Below are 15,539 nucleotides of genomic sequence, written 5' to 3' on the forward strand. Positions count from 1 at the left end.
GCAATCCCGACCTCGGACGGAATTCTCGGTTAATTCCTCGCGTTAAAAAAACAGAAAGAAAGGAAAGGACGGGAACTGTGCCGCTAATGACTACAACTACCATCGTACCCCGCGCCCTTCCGTGCCGTCCGCAATCGTTTCTACCAGCGCGCCCTTAGAGGCCCAAAGGGAACACTCCGGCGGCAGAACCTCGCTCCCTTCACATCCGTACTACATTTCCCGGCATGCCGCCGGAATACGGCGATCCCAAATTTCACCGGGTAGTAGGGATTAAGTTTCTTGACGCGGAAGGGTCCTAACATGGCATGACATCATCGCAACTGGGGACGGAAGTGGGTGGGGCAAAAGGCGCGAAGGTTTCCTTGTTTTACACAGCGAAGAGAGGGTGAGGATAATTGGCTAGAGCGGCTTTCTCTCCCTCCCTCCCCCAGTTTTTGTTCCTCCCGGTTGTATAGATTACTTGAAGCGAGCGCCGTTCTCCCATCTTCCCCCTACCTCTTCTGGGTGTTGCAACTCTCTCCCCTCCCCTCTCGCTGTTCCTCGGCTGCATGTTTTGCATTTGCACCCGGTCCCCGCTGGGTCATAGCCGTCCGCCCTTTGCCGTGCATTTCTCCCGCTCTCGGAACTCCCGGGTTTTAAATCTCTTCTTCCCACCAGGTACCGTTCTTCCTCCCCCGCCACTCCCGGAATCGACCCCGTTGGCAGCTTCATGGAGTTCCCAGATCTGGGAGCCCACTGCACGGAGTCCTCCTGCAAGCGCCTGGGTGAGGATCTGCCTTTAACTATGGGGGGGGGGAGAGAAGGTGTCTCCCACTCGACCCCACCCCGCTGGTTCTCTTGGCTGGAGTTTGGGAAGGGCAGGAAAGAGAGAGGTAGTGGGGTCGGAGTGAGGATCGGGACTCTTTCCAGCCATGCGTGGGAAGGACGGGGAAGCTGGCAAGGGGGGGGGTCTTCCACTCTTTTCCCCAAGCAAATGGGAACTGCTGTGGCTTATAATCGAGACTGTAGCCTGCATGCATCATGGAAAGCTGGGTTTTCCTAGAAGTCTGGCGACTAGGGGAATTTCTACAGATTGCCTTTTTTAAACAACTGTATGAGAAGATACTTCCTGAGATTCAGAAGAAGGATTAAGGGGGGAGGGGCATGATGGCAGTGTTTGAGGGGCTGCCACAAAGAGGAGAGGGTCAGTTTATTTTCCAAAGCACCTGAAGGCAAGACAAGAAACAATGGATGGAAACTAATCAAGGAGAAAAGCAACCTGGAATTAAGGAGAAACTTCCTAACAGGACAATTAATCAGCTGAATGGCTTGTCTTGAGAAGTCCTAGTTGCTCCATCACTGGAGGTTTTAAAGAAGAGACTGGACAACTATTTATCTGAAAGGTGTTTGGACTAGAAGACCTCCAATGTTCCTTCCAGCTCTATTCTGACCGTATGAGTGGATTGGGAGTGGGATTTTGGGAGGAGAGGGTGGCCTGCTGAACTCATTGTTTTGCTAATACTTTGCAGGTTGAAAAACAGGCTAGTACAATTGCTCTAAGATACTTATAGCTTGGTGATATGTTTTCTAATGGCTGTGTGTGGGAGTAAAGCATATTACAACAGCTAACACGTTAATGACGTCCAAGTGGTGACACTTGACATTATTTCAATAAACAAAGAGATCAGCAGGGCCTTCTCTATGGAGATGCACTCTTGGCAATTGTTTAGCTAAAAGCTTTGAGTCCCCAGATGTTTTGATGTTTAATGTGAAGATAAAAGCTTTATTCCCAGAAGAAATCAGACCAGCAGCCTTTGTTTTCTGTTTTAATTAGATATGCATTCTCTCTCGTGAACCAAGTTGCTATATTCATTTCACTCCCAATAATGAAATAAGGCTGGCCATCTTAGAAGAGCATTCTACATTAAGAATGTAACATAGACATTAGATTTTAAAAATGGTTGCATACTTCAAATTGGAAAGATTCCATACAGAGTGCTGGCATACATTTTATGCCTAATTCTAACAAAGAATGTTAGAACGTTCAGTAAACTGTTGGTAAGAGGTTATGTCCAAAGATCTGGATCTTCAGGATTCTGCTTGATATGAAATGTGAACCCTTTGGAGTGAAATTATGGGTTAATTATAGGAAATAACTGAAAATTCAGTTAAGTTCATAATTGAAAATTGTAAAGGTGGAGGACTCTCCATATCTGAAGGAAAATTTCCACTCAGTTTATAGAATTCAAAAAATATTGGTTCCTGAAACATTTCAAGTGGATTATACTTGACTGTCACAATTTTGTTAACATGATCTGTCTCATGTTTGAGGTTACTTGCATTCTATTTTATTTAATCCAGTTCTGTTTTAAGACATGACTGTACAAATGTGAATAAGTCATTAGTTTTTGTAATCAATTTACAAAATTAGTTGCCATGGTATCTTCTTTGTGTTCAAATCTTTTCGTCTGTTTAAAAGACATGTACCTTTTTAAACAAAGTCTGACAATACTACTACCATGACATCCAGTAAAATGCCTAGAACAGGGGTGTCAAACTTGATTTCATTGAGGGCTGCATCAGGGTTGTGTTTTACCTTGGAATGGGCATGGCCAGCATGACATCACCCGTGTCGGAGGGTGCCTGTGGTCGTCCAAGCGCTCTGCCAGAGAAAATGGGCTCCTGAGCTCTGTTTTTGGCTGTGACGGCCTCCTGCAGCCCTCTGCCAGCAAAAATAAACCTCCCGAGCTACATTTTCACTGGCAGAAGCACCGCAAACCGGTCCTTTACTGTTTCCAGGGTGGCCCCACAGGCCAGATCTAGACACTCAGAGGGCCAGATCCGGGCCTTGAGTTTGACACTCCTGGCCTAGAATGTCATTTGAAAAGTTGCAGGGAAACCATTTACAGCTTCTCATTACTTGTTGTTTCCTCAGACTTCCTTCCCTTGAAATGTGATGCTTGTGAACAGCTATTCTGCACTGACCATATTGCCTATGCCCATCATAACTGCACTTCAGCATACAAGAAGGTAAGTAAAACTGGAGGGGATCCAATTATTCTTAATTTCATAGAATATAGTGATTCTATCTTGTTGTATAATCAATAAAGTTTGTTTAATAACAAACTAGAAGGAGAATCCTAACATCATTGGAGGCAAACCAGAGCTACTGAAAAAACAAGAGTTACTTGAGGAATCCTAAGTTTGTAGAAACCAAATAAATAATTGCTAAAAACTGAAAGACATTGTTTTTTTAAAAAACTGAGCATGCCCAGTAGCTACTAAATGCTAAATATCTTGGAACAGGTGAACTGAAAAACAGAGAAGGAGACAAAGATTATCCTGTTTGGGAGGAGGTGGTTAAAACTATGAAAGCCGTAGTTAGATCATGATTATTTGCTGCAACATTGTGAGCCAGATGAAGTTGATGGTGACTTGGTATAATGTTGATTTTTTGCTGGTCATCACTCAAAATCTAGTATAATTGGAGCTGTATATGAAATAAAACAAATACATCTGCTCTGTTTCCAAATAAGTCACCTGATAACTTTTTTCACAAACAAAGTTATGTGATCTTGAAGGTCATGGAAGTAGTATTTGAAATATCCACAAGTCACCATTGTCTGCTGTATGATGCATGAATCAAGGAATTTTTTTACATATCACCCAATTCCTTATTGTCTTCCTAGGATGTACAGGTTCCTGTTTGTCCACTGTGCAGCACACCCATCCCTGTGAAGCGAGGAGAAATGCCTGATATTGTGGTGGGAGCCCACATAGATCAAGACTGCAAATCAGACCCAGCACAGCGTAAGAGAAAGGTAAGAGACTAAAGCACTTTCTGTTGTATATGAAAGGGAGCTACAAGACTCCAGTATGGTAATCAGATTCCTGGAGGTGTTGATATTTCTCCCAAGCTAGAGAGAAATCCAGGAGTTATATTTTGCCTATACAAAACTCCCATCCAAATGTGGGAAAGTCTCTTCCATTAATATAGATAATGTTAAGTTCAATTTTTTTGGAAAAGTTTCCCATGTTCCAGGCAACACAGTCAAGATAAGTATGAGCAAGTGGCTTCCAGTAAGAATCTATTGCAGAGTAAATATCTCTGAAGGAGCAGGGATAGCATTGCAATGGACGTTGGCAGCCAAAAAGTGAATTTTATCTGAATAAAAAAAAAGAAATTGAGAGATTTGCCTACTTGTACTCCATAGCTGCTTCTAGTGAGTAGACTGCAGGAACTGAAGTTTATGCAGTTGAACTGTGAGTTGAGCAGCTGGGAGTCCAGGGGTTTCAACCAAGTTCACAGCCATAATGTAGCCTATGTGGACACAAGGTTTGCACAAGCCTCACTTTCTTAGATCCATTGGGATGTAATTAATTTACAGCTAAAGATAAATTTTCTGAGCAGTAGGATAAGAAAAATCATTTGATGAGTCAACGTGACTTCTGGATGAAAAGAAAAAAGGGTATAAAAGATTTAAAAACTTTTGGAAGTAGCTAAACAAAGAGTGGATTTAAGAAAGTTTAAAATGGTTTAAAGGGAGCAAGAAGGATTTTTTGAGTTTTTTGAAAGATTTTTTTTTGTGAAAAGTGCTTTTGAATAAGCACGTGATCACCGAACCGGTTGTTATACTTGTGGAATCCCACCCCTGGGTTGGAGGCTTCATAAATAATAAAGTAGGCAGACTTTGTTGATTCTCTGGTTGAAATTCAACTCTACACTCAGCTCTGATTAAGCTCTACTTTTCCTAGATCTTCACCAACAAGTGTCAGCGTCCTGGCTGCAAACAACGGGAAATGATGAAGGTGCTCTGCGACCAATGTCATGGCAACTTCTGCCTCAAACACAGGCATCCCCTGGATCATGACTGCAATGGGACTGGGCGTTCACTCTCCAAAGCTGGGTAAAGGCAGGACTGAGAATTTTACAAGATACAATTGTATAACAGTGGTACCAACCCATCTGTGTTACTTTCCACCATTTTCTGGCATTTCTATAAAAGTAATTGAGATTGTAAGACAACAGCCTGTCTTCCTTTCATCCTTCTAAAATCTCAGTAACATTCTTTCCTGGGCTAATTATCCCTACAGTTTCATCAAGAGACAATTGAACTTTCTGGTTTTTCTTTGAAGACGTTTCACTTCTCATCCAAAAAGCTCTTAGAGCTTAAGAAGCTTCTTAAATGAGAGGTGAAACATCTTCAAAGAAAAGCAAGAAAGTGCAGTTGCCTCTTGAAAAAAGCACCTTTGGGACAACCATGACCTGGATGAGGGAGAATCTCCATAGACCCTACTGTTTGAGTTTAGCTTGAAAGTCAGATTAATCATACAAGAGTGAGACTGAACATGGCTGCCAAAAAGTTGTAAAGCAGATATTGATTCATTTCAAGGAAAGGCAAATGGATCGTGTGAGGTAGTGATGGGCTGATGCTTTGTTTCTGGTTCTAGGAATGCTGCCATATTCAGGGCTCAAAAGTCTGCCAAAGAACCTGTAAGCGCTACATCTAGCGGCGTAGCCATGAGGTCTCATATCAGCCAACCAACCTCTAGCAGGTAGAGTCCTGATCTGAATCTGGATGCTTTCTTGTCTTTTTCTGTTTGTAGTGACAGCTTTCCATAAGTGCTGCTTTGACTTATGATATTTGACACTTCTCTGTCTGTGGGTTGAACAGATAGCATGCTATTTTCCAGATTTTTTTAGAACATATGGAGAATAGTTTGCCATTTATTCCCATACTACTATTAACATATGTTAACCAAGTACCGTATAACCATGCATTAGAATGTTGATCTTGGTATGCTATCAGTAGGATGTAATGCCTATCACTTTGTACTCTGCTGTAGTGATCATCATCATGCCTCTTTTTATGATGCATTGGTATGTTTGGACACATACAAAAGATAGGTGAGACTTACTCAAAGTAAGCCAGAAAGGAAGGCTTGCTCAGATAGCTTATGTAACATGTGGAAAAATACCAGAATGAAGAGTTTGAGTAAGAAACTACAAATTACAGTTCTCAGTGTCAGCTAGATTACGCAATAGCATTCTGGTAAAAAAGTATTAGGAAATGAGAGGGAAAATGAGGACTGGCCAAGCTTTGTTGGAAGGTATAAATCAAGGGCCTTCAAACTTGGCAAGTTTAAGATTTGTGGACTTCAACTCCCAGAATTCCTGAACTAACATGACTGAAGGAGGAATTTGGGGGTTGAACTCCACAAGTCTTAAAGCTGTCAAGTTTGAAGACTCCTGGTATAAATGGATGGGAACCATAATTCTTGGGAGGCATCATACCGAGTGAGCATTCTGTGTGAACATACCAACTCAATTCTTCTGGAACTCAAAAGTCTATGATGGCCAAATAGACTTTGAGCTGGGGAAAGTATGTGTCAGTACATGACTGTGTGAATAAGCGATGCCTATAGATCACAAAAGAAAGAGGAAAAAAACTGAATTTCTTTACTTGGGTATGTTAATCTCTGAAGAAAAAGAACCAAGTGTTTTCCAGCCCTCAGAATGATGTTATCTGTTTAATTGTATTCTCAGTCTGATAACCCTGTTGGTGCTAAAGATGTTATAAAACTGGATCCCAGTTCAGTAATTCATATTTCTCCTCTGAGGACACAAGAACCTTCTGAGAACATTTGTGTTGGCAATTTTAGGATCTGCCAACTTCATGCATTTGGCAGCTGACTTTTTTCTCTTTACTGCACAGATCAAGTGAGACGGTAAGAGCACCTCAGCCACAAAGCCCAACTGTCCCTGTTGTTGCTCTGCAGAATGGTCTGGTAAGTCTAGTCAATATAGTATATGTAATACATAGGTTATGTTACATGTTGATGTATTCCCCTCATCAGTTGAATGGCTGCAAAAGAGGGTAATTATTATGACATCTTAAATAATTTGGTATTATACTTGCAGTGGAGGCCTAGAAAAAAAAGTAGGCCACCATCAGTTCACATGAGGAACCAACTTATGTGGTCTTTGCCTCTCTCCTGATCTTCCTTCAGCCATCCCATTAATTGATCAGTATCCCACCTCAGGGTGAAAGTTCCTCTCAGCTGTGAAATTTTAATTGGTTATTTTGAGCCAGCTACACTCCTCATCCTAACCTACCATACCTCACAGAATTGTTATTGGTGAAAATGGGAGGAGAGAGAGTGTTATGGGATGGAGACCTCCTGAATGAAATGCAGGATAGAAGTCAGATAAGTAAGTAATCTGCCTCATGTGGGAGACTCTTTCCAACACCTTCCCTTAAGAACTACACCAAGCTGGCTCTTTAAAACTGTTACAGCTATTTACCACTATTGTTTTAAAAGAATGGGGAAATAGGGGCTAGAGCAGGGCTGTCAAACTCGTGGCCCAAGGGCCGGATGTGTCACATGCTGGTCATGCCCATGCCCGGTTTAGCAAAAGGGGAAAATGTCCCGATACGTCACGTGATGCCACAGTGACACCGCGAGTTTGACACCCCTGGGCTAGAGAGTTGAGAACCAGTGGAGAAGTAAGGAGGTCCAGCATTGTTTTTTGTCATGCCTCGTAGCGGCAGTTGCTGGAATGGATTCTGTAAGAACTCCCAGATCTGGTATCTTGAAGATATTGTCTGATATTTTGATCGGTTTTATTTTCATCATGCCTGCAAAATCCATTGTACATGAGGGAAAAAATAGAACAATGGCACAATTCAGGTCACAGATCGTTGAAATGTGCCCAGCCATGTACAAGTACTGAGGATTTTGGTTTCCCTCAGGTGGGCTGATTCTGCTTTCATGCTTCTTTTCAGAGTGAAGAGGAAGCATTACAGCGAGCCTTAGAGATGTCTCTGGCAGAAACTGCGGCCATGCAACCACAGCGCAGCAGGTACTGATAGCCAGTAGAAATCGGTAGAGTTATACTACCATGAAGGCTGCTCTCCAAGCTTGGCTGTTTTATTGCAGGAGTTTCATTACCCAAACTAGGTAACACGATCAGTGCTATTCTGACTAGCACTGATCGTGTTACATACCATATTTTTCGGAGTATAAGACGCACTTTTTCTACCACCAAAAGTGGGTGGAAATGTCTGTGCATCTTATACAGCGAATGTTCCTGAAGCTCCGCCCACCCGCCAGCCCCCCACCCTTTGGTCTCTGCCTCCCAGCAATTTGCTTCCTTACAGCAAACAGCCTGTTTCAGCTTCAGCACAGCCTGATTAGCACAAGCAACTGATTGTCGGTTGGATCAGCCTCCCGACAATCAGCTGTTTCAGGCTGTAGGGATTGCCATAGCCGATTGCCGCCTCTGCGTGCCCCATTTTTGGCCTCTGCATGCCCCATTTTTGGCATCCACGCACTCCATTTTCTACCTGTTCCGATCCCCACTGCCCGGAACGGGCCAAAAATGTAAATTTATGAAGGATGATGATGTTTTTATGTTATGTTTTATGTGTTTTTGTTTTTAAAATCAATAAAACTTTTACTTTAAAAAAGGGGGGTGCGCAGAGGCCGAAAATGGGGCATGTGGAGGCCGAAAATGGGGCATGCAAAGGCGGAAATAGGCAATGGCAATCCCTGAAGCCTGAAACAGCTGATCATTGGGAGGCCGATCCAACCGATAATCAGCTGCTTGTGCTAATCAGGCTGTGCTGAAGATGACCAGACTTTTTGCAAGGAGGCAAATTGCTGGGAGGCAGAACCAGATCTTTTTTTTTTCTTGTTTTCATCCCCAAATGCTAGGTGTGTCTTATACTTCGGAGCGTCTTATATTCCAAAAAATACAGTAGTTCAGGTAATGAAAAATCTGCAAGGAAACAACCAAGCTCAGAAAGCATCGGAGAGCCCTCATTTCAACCCTGAGCTACAAATATTCTTGTTATTATACTACCGTGCCAGGCTACGTGCTGAGAAGTTATATACGGGGGTGAGACAGAGGGGGTCTACAACAGCAGTGCTCCAATTGTGCAGCAGTAGATTGCTTCTGATCCAGGGCAGATCTATTCAGATCAAGCCCAGTTCTCTTGGTTTCTAACTCGTGGGGTTGAAGGTGAGCATTCAAAGCACTCTGTACTAATCAGGCCTTCTGAAGAATAAACATAAAAGACTCTCCATCTAAAGATCACCCAACCTGCCAATGGTGGGATGAATATATCAGGAATGGGGAAAGATTAATTATAGAGGCTGTCTGGTTCATTTTGACCTTGTTTTTAAAAGCACCCAAGAGGAGGAGGACCTGGCACTGGCTCGAGCGCTTTCAGCTAGTGAGGAAGAATATCAGCAGCAGCAGCAGCAGCTACGGCAACAAGTAAAAAAAAATGAGCAATTTTCGATAATTCAGTGTCTTTATAGCTTGATGTACCGGCCATTTGCCTTGCAAATATCATACTGTGTTATATCCCAGCAAGGGAAGTGCTAGTCCAATTATTGGAATTCAAACTGGAAAAACTGGTCTTTTGGCCACCCTGTAAAGGTAGCCCTGGCTTAACGACCGATTACTTACTAATCAGTCAGAGTTACAACGGACATCCCACAACACACAAAAAGGTAGTTATATCCAGATTTCTAACCGCAACATACAAACACATCCCCATATTCACATGACAAGCTGGTTGCAGCTTTCCATGGTCATGTGACATGATTTATGGTGGGGTTTTTTTGGCAGAAACCGACCATTTCAGCTGGTTTCTAGGAAAAAAAAAACCCCTAGGAATGCATATACTTAACAACTGCAGAGTTCGCTTAACAAACGCTGTACAAATGGTTGTGAAATCAAGTCAGTCGTGTAGGTGTCTCGTCTTATAACTCTCATGGCTTATGACAAATTCCAGGCTCCATTGCAGTCATAAGTCGAGGACTGTCTGTAGCTCTTTCTGAACTGAACCTTGGAGGCTGGAAATTCTGCTAGTTTTTGTTAAACACTTTTCCTTGGCAGATTCGGTAGTAATTAATTAGTAATTGTCCTTATTAGTCTGTGCAATAAACACTTCCCCCCCCCCGCCCCCAAAGCTTTAGGTGAACACAAGAAGCAGGTACTAAAGTCTCAAGTACCAAAATTTTGTTGTGTTTACTTTTGAGCTATAAAAACGGATTAAATAGGACTAACTCTTTAAAATGTAAAGATATAGACCCAAACAGTTGGAAATAGAAGGATTGCATAAATATTTGGAAATTGTATGATCCTCTTTTGATACATAAAGAAAGTGAAAGTATCTTTAAGAAATTCATTATCAATAGGATGGCTCAAATAAGCTACAGACCTCTCTCCATTGAGCCTAGGCTATTCTGTTCTGGTGGAATCTTTATAAATACAAACTTATGAGAGGGGTTTTTTAATGAGCATATTCCAGCAAGACTTCAACAAGGATCTGCAATGCACACTCACGATAGGAAGAAAAAGCATTGTAATGGCTGGCAGCCATTCATGATGCGGGGGCGGTGGGTGGGGGGCGCAGGCTTTGCAGGCTTGGCTAGTGCTAGTCTAGGAAGATGGGAGGGGCGTACAAGCGCTGTAGAATTCCCCCCCCCTTCCTTGCCGTAGTAAATGATGAACAACCTTGTGAAGAGAGGAAGGGAGGGAAGAACGTTTATCCCTCTCCGCTGTTCTCATCCACCTGTATCTTTGTGTCCTAGGCTCGAAGCTCAAAGCCATCCAACTGCTGCCTATCCTGAGCACCACCAGAATCATCCAACCTGGAAACCATCTGTGGCCATTCTGGGGCTTCCTTTATGCCTCCTGGTTTAACACTGGGGCACTCTCAGAAGGACTAGCAATGAACCAAAGACTGAATCCCCTACCCAGATCTCGCATAGAGTCTCTTTGCCACCCGACTGCTGCCACATGCGCTAGGACTGTGTCTGTGCCTTCTGAGACAGCCGGCACCATGGCTTCCATTGGACAAGGCAGCAGTAATTATGAAACTACAATCCATAATTTTTTTTAATCCTCGTCATTTTTTAATCGGCTTCCAATGATGTGCTGCACTGGGAAAGTCTCACTGCAGAGGATGAAGAACTTACTGCCTTCCTCCAATTTCAGCCTGTGGCACATTTGGACAGTAGGTGGTGCTAAATGCTTTCATAGGAGGGACTTTCACTACCTCCTCCCCCTCCTCTGCTGCTTCTTGCAAAATAAGGGGAAAAATATCTCCCCATAGCTACTCTTTCGAAGTTTCTATGTCAAATAAACGTCTTAACTGCTAGTTGGGATTCCTAAGATTACACCACCAAAGCAAGGGAAGGAACTGCCGCTGGGCTCGGATCCATGTAATCCTTTCCTTGCTGGGAGCTGACAAAAGCTTCTCATACTGAGTGTCTTGAATGTTACTGCCAGGCGCTCACCTGTACTCTGATAGTCGGCACACTCTGACAAAAACAGCCAAAGATCAGACTTGAAGAAATGAGTAACCAACTTCCAGTACAGAGCCAAGTTGCTTTAGATTGCATGAAACAGAGTGCCTGGTCCTAGGTGACTCCCTTGCTTCAGTGAGCCACTCGGTAATTGGTTTCCACCTGATGCATGTTTGGTTGAGCCCACCTTCTGCCAGTTGTCACTTGGCTCCCTCCCTCTCTCCACAGGTCCCAGGCATCGTCCGGCATTCTGTGTTTGCTGTGTCGCTTACAGGGTCAAAGCAGGGAAGATTATTGAAAAGTGGCAGGAACCAATACACTGACAGATGGAAAGAGCTTGTCCTTTGCTTTCATTGGGTTAAATTTTCTGCCTTTGCAATGGGATTTGGGCTTCTTATTTTTTTCTTCTGTATGTTCCCAGTTCTGAATGTCCCTCTGTTCTCTGCAGCAATTTGAGACTACAGGGAATTGATTAAATCCATTGGTAGTGTTTGTTTCACATCAGTGGATACAACGGATGTTCTTTCAAGTACATATTTTAGGAATATCAGGAAATAATTATTTTGATTCATTCTGAAACTGCCTGTACTGGGAATTGATGAACTACAATATTTGATAGACTAATTCCTTACTGGATAAAATTGAGGGCATTTGATTCATTGAAGAAACTATTCTAGCCCAGGTACTGGGGTAGAAAGGTTTCTTAAATGCAGCCTATTTTCAGAATTACTTAATGCAAGGTTAATTTTATCAAGAAATTATCTGATCTGGCTTCCTGATTTGAAATTCATACTTTATAAGCATGCCTACGAATTATGCACTAGAATAAATACAACATTTTAGTTTGCAAGTAAAAGAGGCCTTTGTGCAACCTATCTATAAAGACTTTTTGTCATGGAATCAGTCCACTTTTTGCAATTGCAAAACGGAGCAAGAATCAGATTTCTCCATGTGCATATATACATGCACAGACAGAGATATGAAGTTAGATTTCTTACTGAAAGAAGAAAGCTTCACCTTTGTGTACACTTGATTTAGAAAGCTTGTATTGTGCAATGCAGTTTACTTTTCAATAAATATGCATGGGTATGGACAAGATCTTATTTATGTTCTAGACATTGGGCCACTTTAAACAGAGTATTAAAATGTACTTTTAAAAATCCAATCAAATGAATCTTTATTTAAAATATTTTTAAATGGCTTGCTTGCTTGCTTGCTTGCTTGCTTGCTTGCTTGCTTATAATGTAGGCTTCATGTGAATATTTCCAGGTCCACTGGATAAGGTATTCTTATTCCTGTTTCCCGACCAGCTGTTGATTACAAAATGGCTGAGGATGTTTGAATAAAAAATAGAAAACGGCCTTGACCTAAAGTAGATCTACTAATGTGCTCTATCCCAACAGAGTATAGCCCAAAAGCCACATAGGCCAAAAAAATAAAAGTATTCAAATGTGTATATCTAGCTTGCTTGGAAGGCAGGCTGAAGAGCTGCATTTAGCTTCTAGGTCCGAATTTCAATCTTAGCCATGTGTGCCTGGTATTTGAAAACTGTATACAGCCATTTCTTTCATGCCTATGGTTTGGTTAGTAATTAAAAGTAACTGCGTATCTATCCGTCTAATGAACTACATCACATACGGTGGGTTTATCTGAATAGCAAATGTCCAAAGAAGAAATGTAGATCTTCATTGTTAACGTTGCAGTATTCCCCGGTTCCGTTCTGTGCAAAAAACCATGCACCTTTGGTGGATGTAGCCTGTAAGATGTACACCTTTCTTGTTTCATAACAGTGACTTTCAAAAATGGACCATGTAGGTTTGCAAATTCTGCTGAGCTGCAGCTTCTAGTGCTCTTCGGCATTTGCTATGCCAGCGTAGGTTGCTAGCAGTTGTGTTCAACAACTGAAAAACTACAGACTCCACATCATTGCTCTTTACTCACTCTTCTCAATAAAACAAGCTGCTACTTAGTTTTGCTGTCCCACAGGCTACATTTTAAGCCTTTTGTTCTTTTCATATTTTTATTAGTAATATCAGAAACCACATTTTGAATGTTGAGCTCATATTAAATTGGATTGTTCAGATATGGAATAGGAACTAATTCTGCATTTATCTGCTAGTGTGTTACACAGTTTGATTGTATTACCACTTTGAGTTCTTGCTCCTTTTTTGTGCACCATTAGTGTTAAAATCTCATGTCAAAAAGCTTGGGCTTGCCATGGAGATAATCCTTGCGATTGCAGCAGTTTATTTTCAGAGGCAATTGTCAATTCCTAACTCTAGCCCATTTGAGAGGAAGAATGTGAGACAGCCAAAAGAAGCCGGCTTAATTGGGGTACAAAAGGTGGATTGGTGGATAAAAGGTGGAAAGGTGGCAATGAAATATAATAAGAATACAAATAAACCCTGGTTACTGACATAGAGAACATTTTCACTGCAAAATCTGAAGACAATTTTGGTCCTTAATCTCTCTTGGAGCACCAAGGGTGTTAATCATTAAAGGTAGGAGAGCAATTGTGATCTTCCGTTGTGAAAGGACAAAATAATTTTTTAGAGCCTAACTGTTTACAGCAGTGGTTTAAGACACTTTGAAACCAACCTCAGAGGCTCTGTGGGGCTTCCATTTCCATCACTCTCAATCTGGAACCTGATAAGGAAATGCTAGCCAGCCTTTGGGATTGCCTTTTGAAGAAATCTTCCCACCACCCATCTATCCCTCATGCCAGAGCTGCTGCACTCAGGCTGAATGCTGCCTGGCCCTATTTCCAAAGGCCCCTCTACAGGCATCACCCCACACTGCTGCCTTGCTGATTGGCTGGGCAGCAATGAGGAACAAGTGCGTTAGCAGGCCAACCAGGGATGATGGTGTAGGTGCTTGCAGTTCAACTGCCCATTTGATTTTCTGTGCCAGAACTATCACCTGAAAGGAATAGTATGTACAAGCTCATCCCAAGGTTCTCTCCTCTCTCCTCTCCTCCCCCCCTCCTTTTTTTGGTCTTACTCAATCTACCATTATTTAAGATTTCAGTAGGCAAAATGGCTGCATCCAGCCAGCACATTTGTTCCTTTTTAGCCCACTAGAAGTTTTGGCCACCACTTGTCTTGATTAGGTCTGATTATTTCATCTGTTTCACACACAGACTCCTTCCCCAAATGGATTAGGGCCGTGATTATTGATTGACAGTTAATAGTAACCTCTCTCAATCTCTGGCCCCACTTTTCAACTCCTCTCAGAACGATGCTATAGAGCTCTGCACACGAGAACAACTAGACAGAAGGACAGTTTTTTCCCGAAAGCCATCACTGCTAAACAAATAATTCCCTCAACACTGTTCAACTATTTACAAAGTCTGCACTACTATTATTGTTAATCTTCTCATCACTCACTGCCACTTGTGACTGTATGACTGTAACTTTATCTCTTGTATCCTTACGATTTATATCGACTGTTTCCTATATGATTTGATTGCTTATTGTACCCTATGACTATTATTAAGTGTTATACCTGATGATTCTTGACTCTCGACGAATGTATCTTTTATGTATACAAAAAGCATTTGCACCAAGACAAATTCCTTGTGTGTCCAATCACACTTGGCCAATAAAAGAATTCTATTCTATTCACTTTTTAATCATACCAACCACACTAATCAATTGTATATGCAGTGAGCATTTCAAGCATTTCAGACCCAACGTTAGTGGCAGGCAAAAAGGAAACAGACACCCAGCCTCAGCCTATCTCAATTGATCTTACGAAACTTAATTTGTTTAATACTTGAATGAGAGACTACTAGGAGAACCCACAACAATTGGCTAGATTGGGAAGAAACAAATTCTGGAAGTCAGCAATGGCAAACCAGTTTTGAACTATTGCAAAAAATAGCTGCATGAAGTTCCCTGAAATTGCCAACCAAGATGGCGTGGATTCTGTCTCCAAAACAATCTCTTGGAGATTAGGATGGCTGGTGTGCAAAACACATCTGGAAGGGATGCATCAGGTAGCTGAAGACTTTTTACAGGTCTTCAAACTTGGCAACTGTAAGACTTGTGGACTTCAACTCCCAGAATTCTCTAGCCAGCTATGTCCACAAGTCTTAAAGTTGCCAAGTTTGGGGGCCCCTGCTTTATTAGGTTCGACCCTCTCCCGTCAGGTAAGCTGAAGCTGCAAGAAGATGTTAACCATCTCTTCAGAAGATGCTGAAGAAGCAAAAAAATTGGAAGAGTTATCTTTAGAGG

At 42.1% G+C, this 15,539-nt stretch overlaps 2 protein-coding genes across 3 annotated transcripts in view; one reads left to right on the forward strand and one right to left on the reverse strand.

Moving 5' to 3' along the window:
• Positions 1-322, reverse strand: part of TTLL4 (tubulin tyrosine ligase like 4) — a 33,655-nt gene extending 33,333 nt beyond the window's left edge. The window contains exon 1 of the mRNA XM_026665565.2: positions 109-322. The gene's annotated coding sequence lies outside the window, so the exon portion shown is untranslated. The remainder of the gene's footprint in view (positions 1-108) is intronic.
• Positions 126-12,397, forward strand: ZFAND2B (zinc finger AN1-type containing 2B). Of its 2 annotated transcripts, none has more exons than XM_087950420.1 (10): positions 126-260; positions 658-764; positions 2,915-3,009; positions 3,669-3,800; positions 4,735-4,886; positions 5,431-5,535; positions 6,696-6,768; positions 7,767-7,843; positions 9,172-9,262; positions 10,588-12,397. In XM_087950420.1, the coding sequence occupies exons 2-10, from the start codon at positions 710-712 to the stop codon at positions 10,624-10,626; spliced, it is 819 nt and encodes a 272-aa protein (XP_087806546.1). In that variant the 5' UTR covers positions 126-260; positions 658-709; the 3' UTR covers positions 10,627-12,397. The 2 variants fall into 2 exon arrangements, with proteins under 2 accessions (XP_087806546.1, XP_026521374.1); XM_026665589.2 differs by having other exon boundaries at positions 151-385.
• Positions 12,398-15,539: the final 3,142 nt, after the last annotated feature.

The sequence above is a fragment of the Notechis scutatus genome, chromosome 1 (assembly GCF_049901735.1).
Source record: "Notechis scutatus isolate UNSWTSFEM ecotype Mainland chromosome 1, rNotScu1.2, whole genome shotgun sequence".
Taxonomy (NCBI): domain Eukaryota; kingdom Metazoa; phylum Chordata; class Lepidosauria; order Squamata; family Elapidae; genus Notechis; species Notechis scutatus.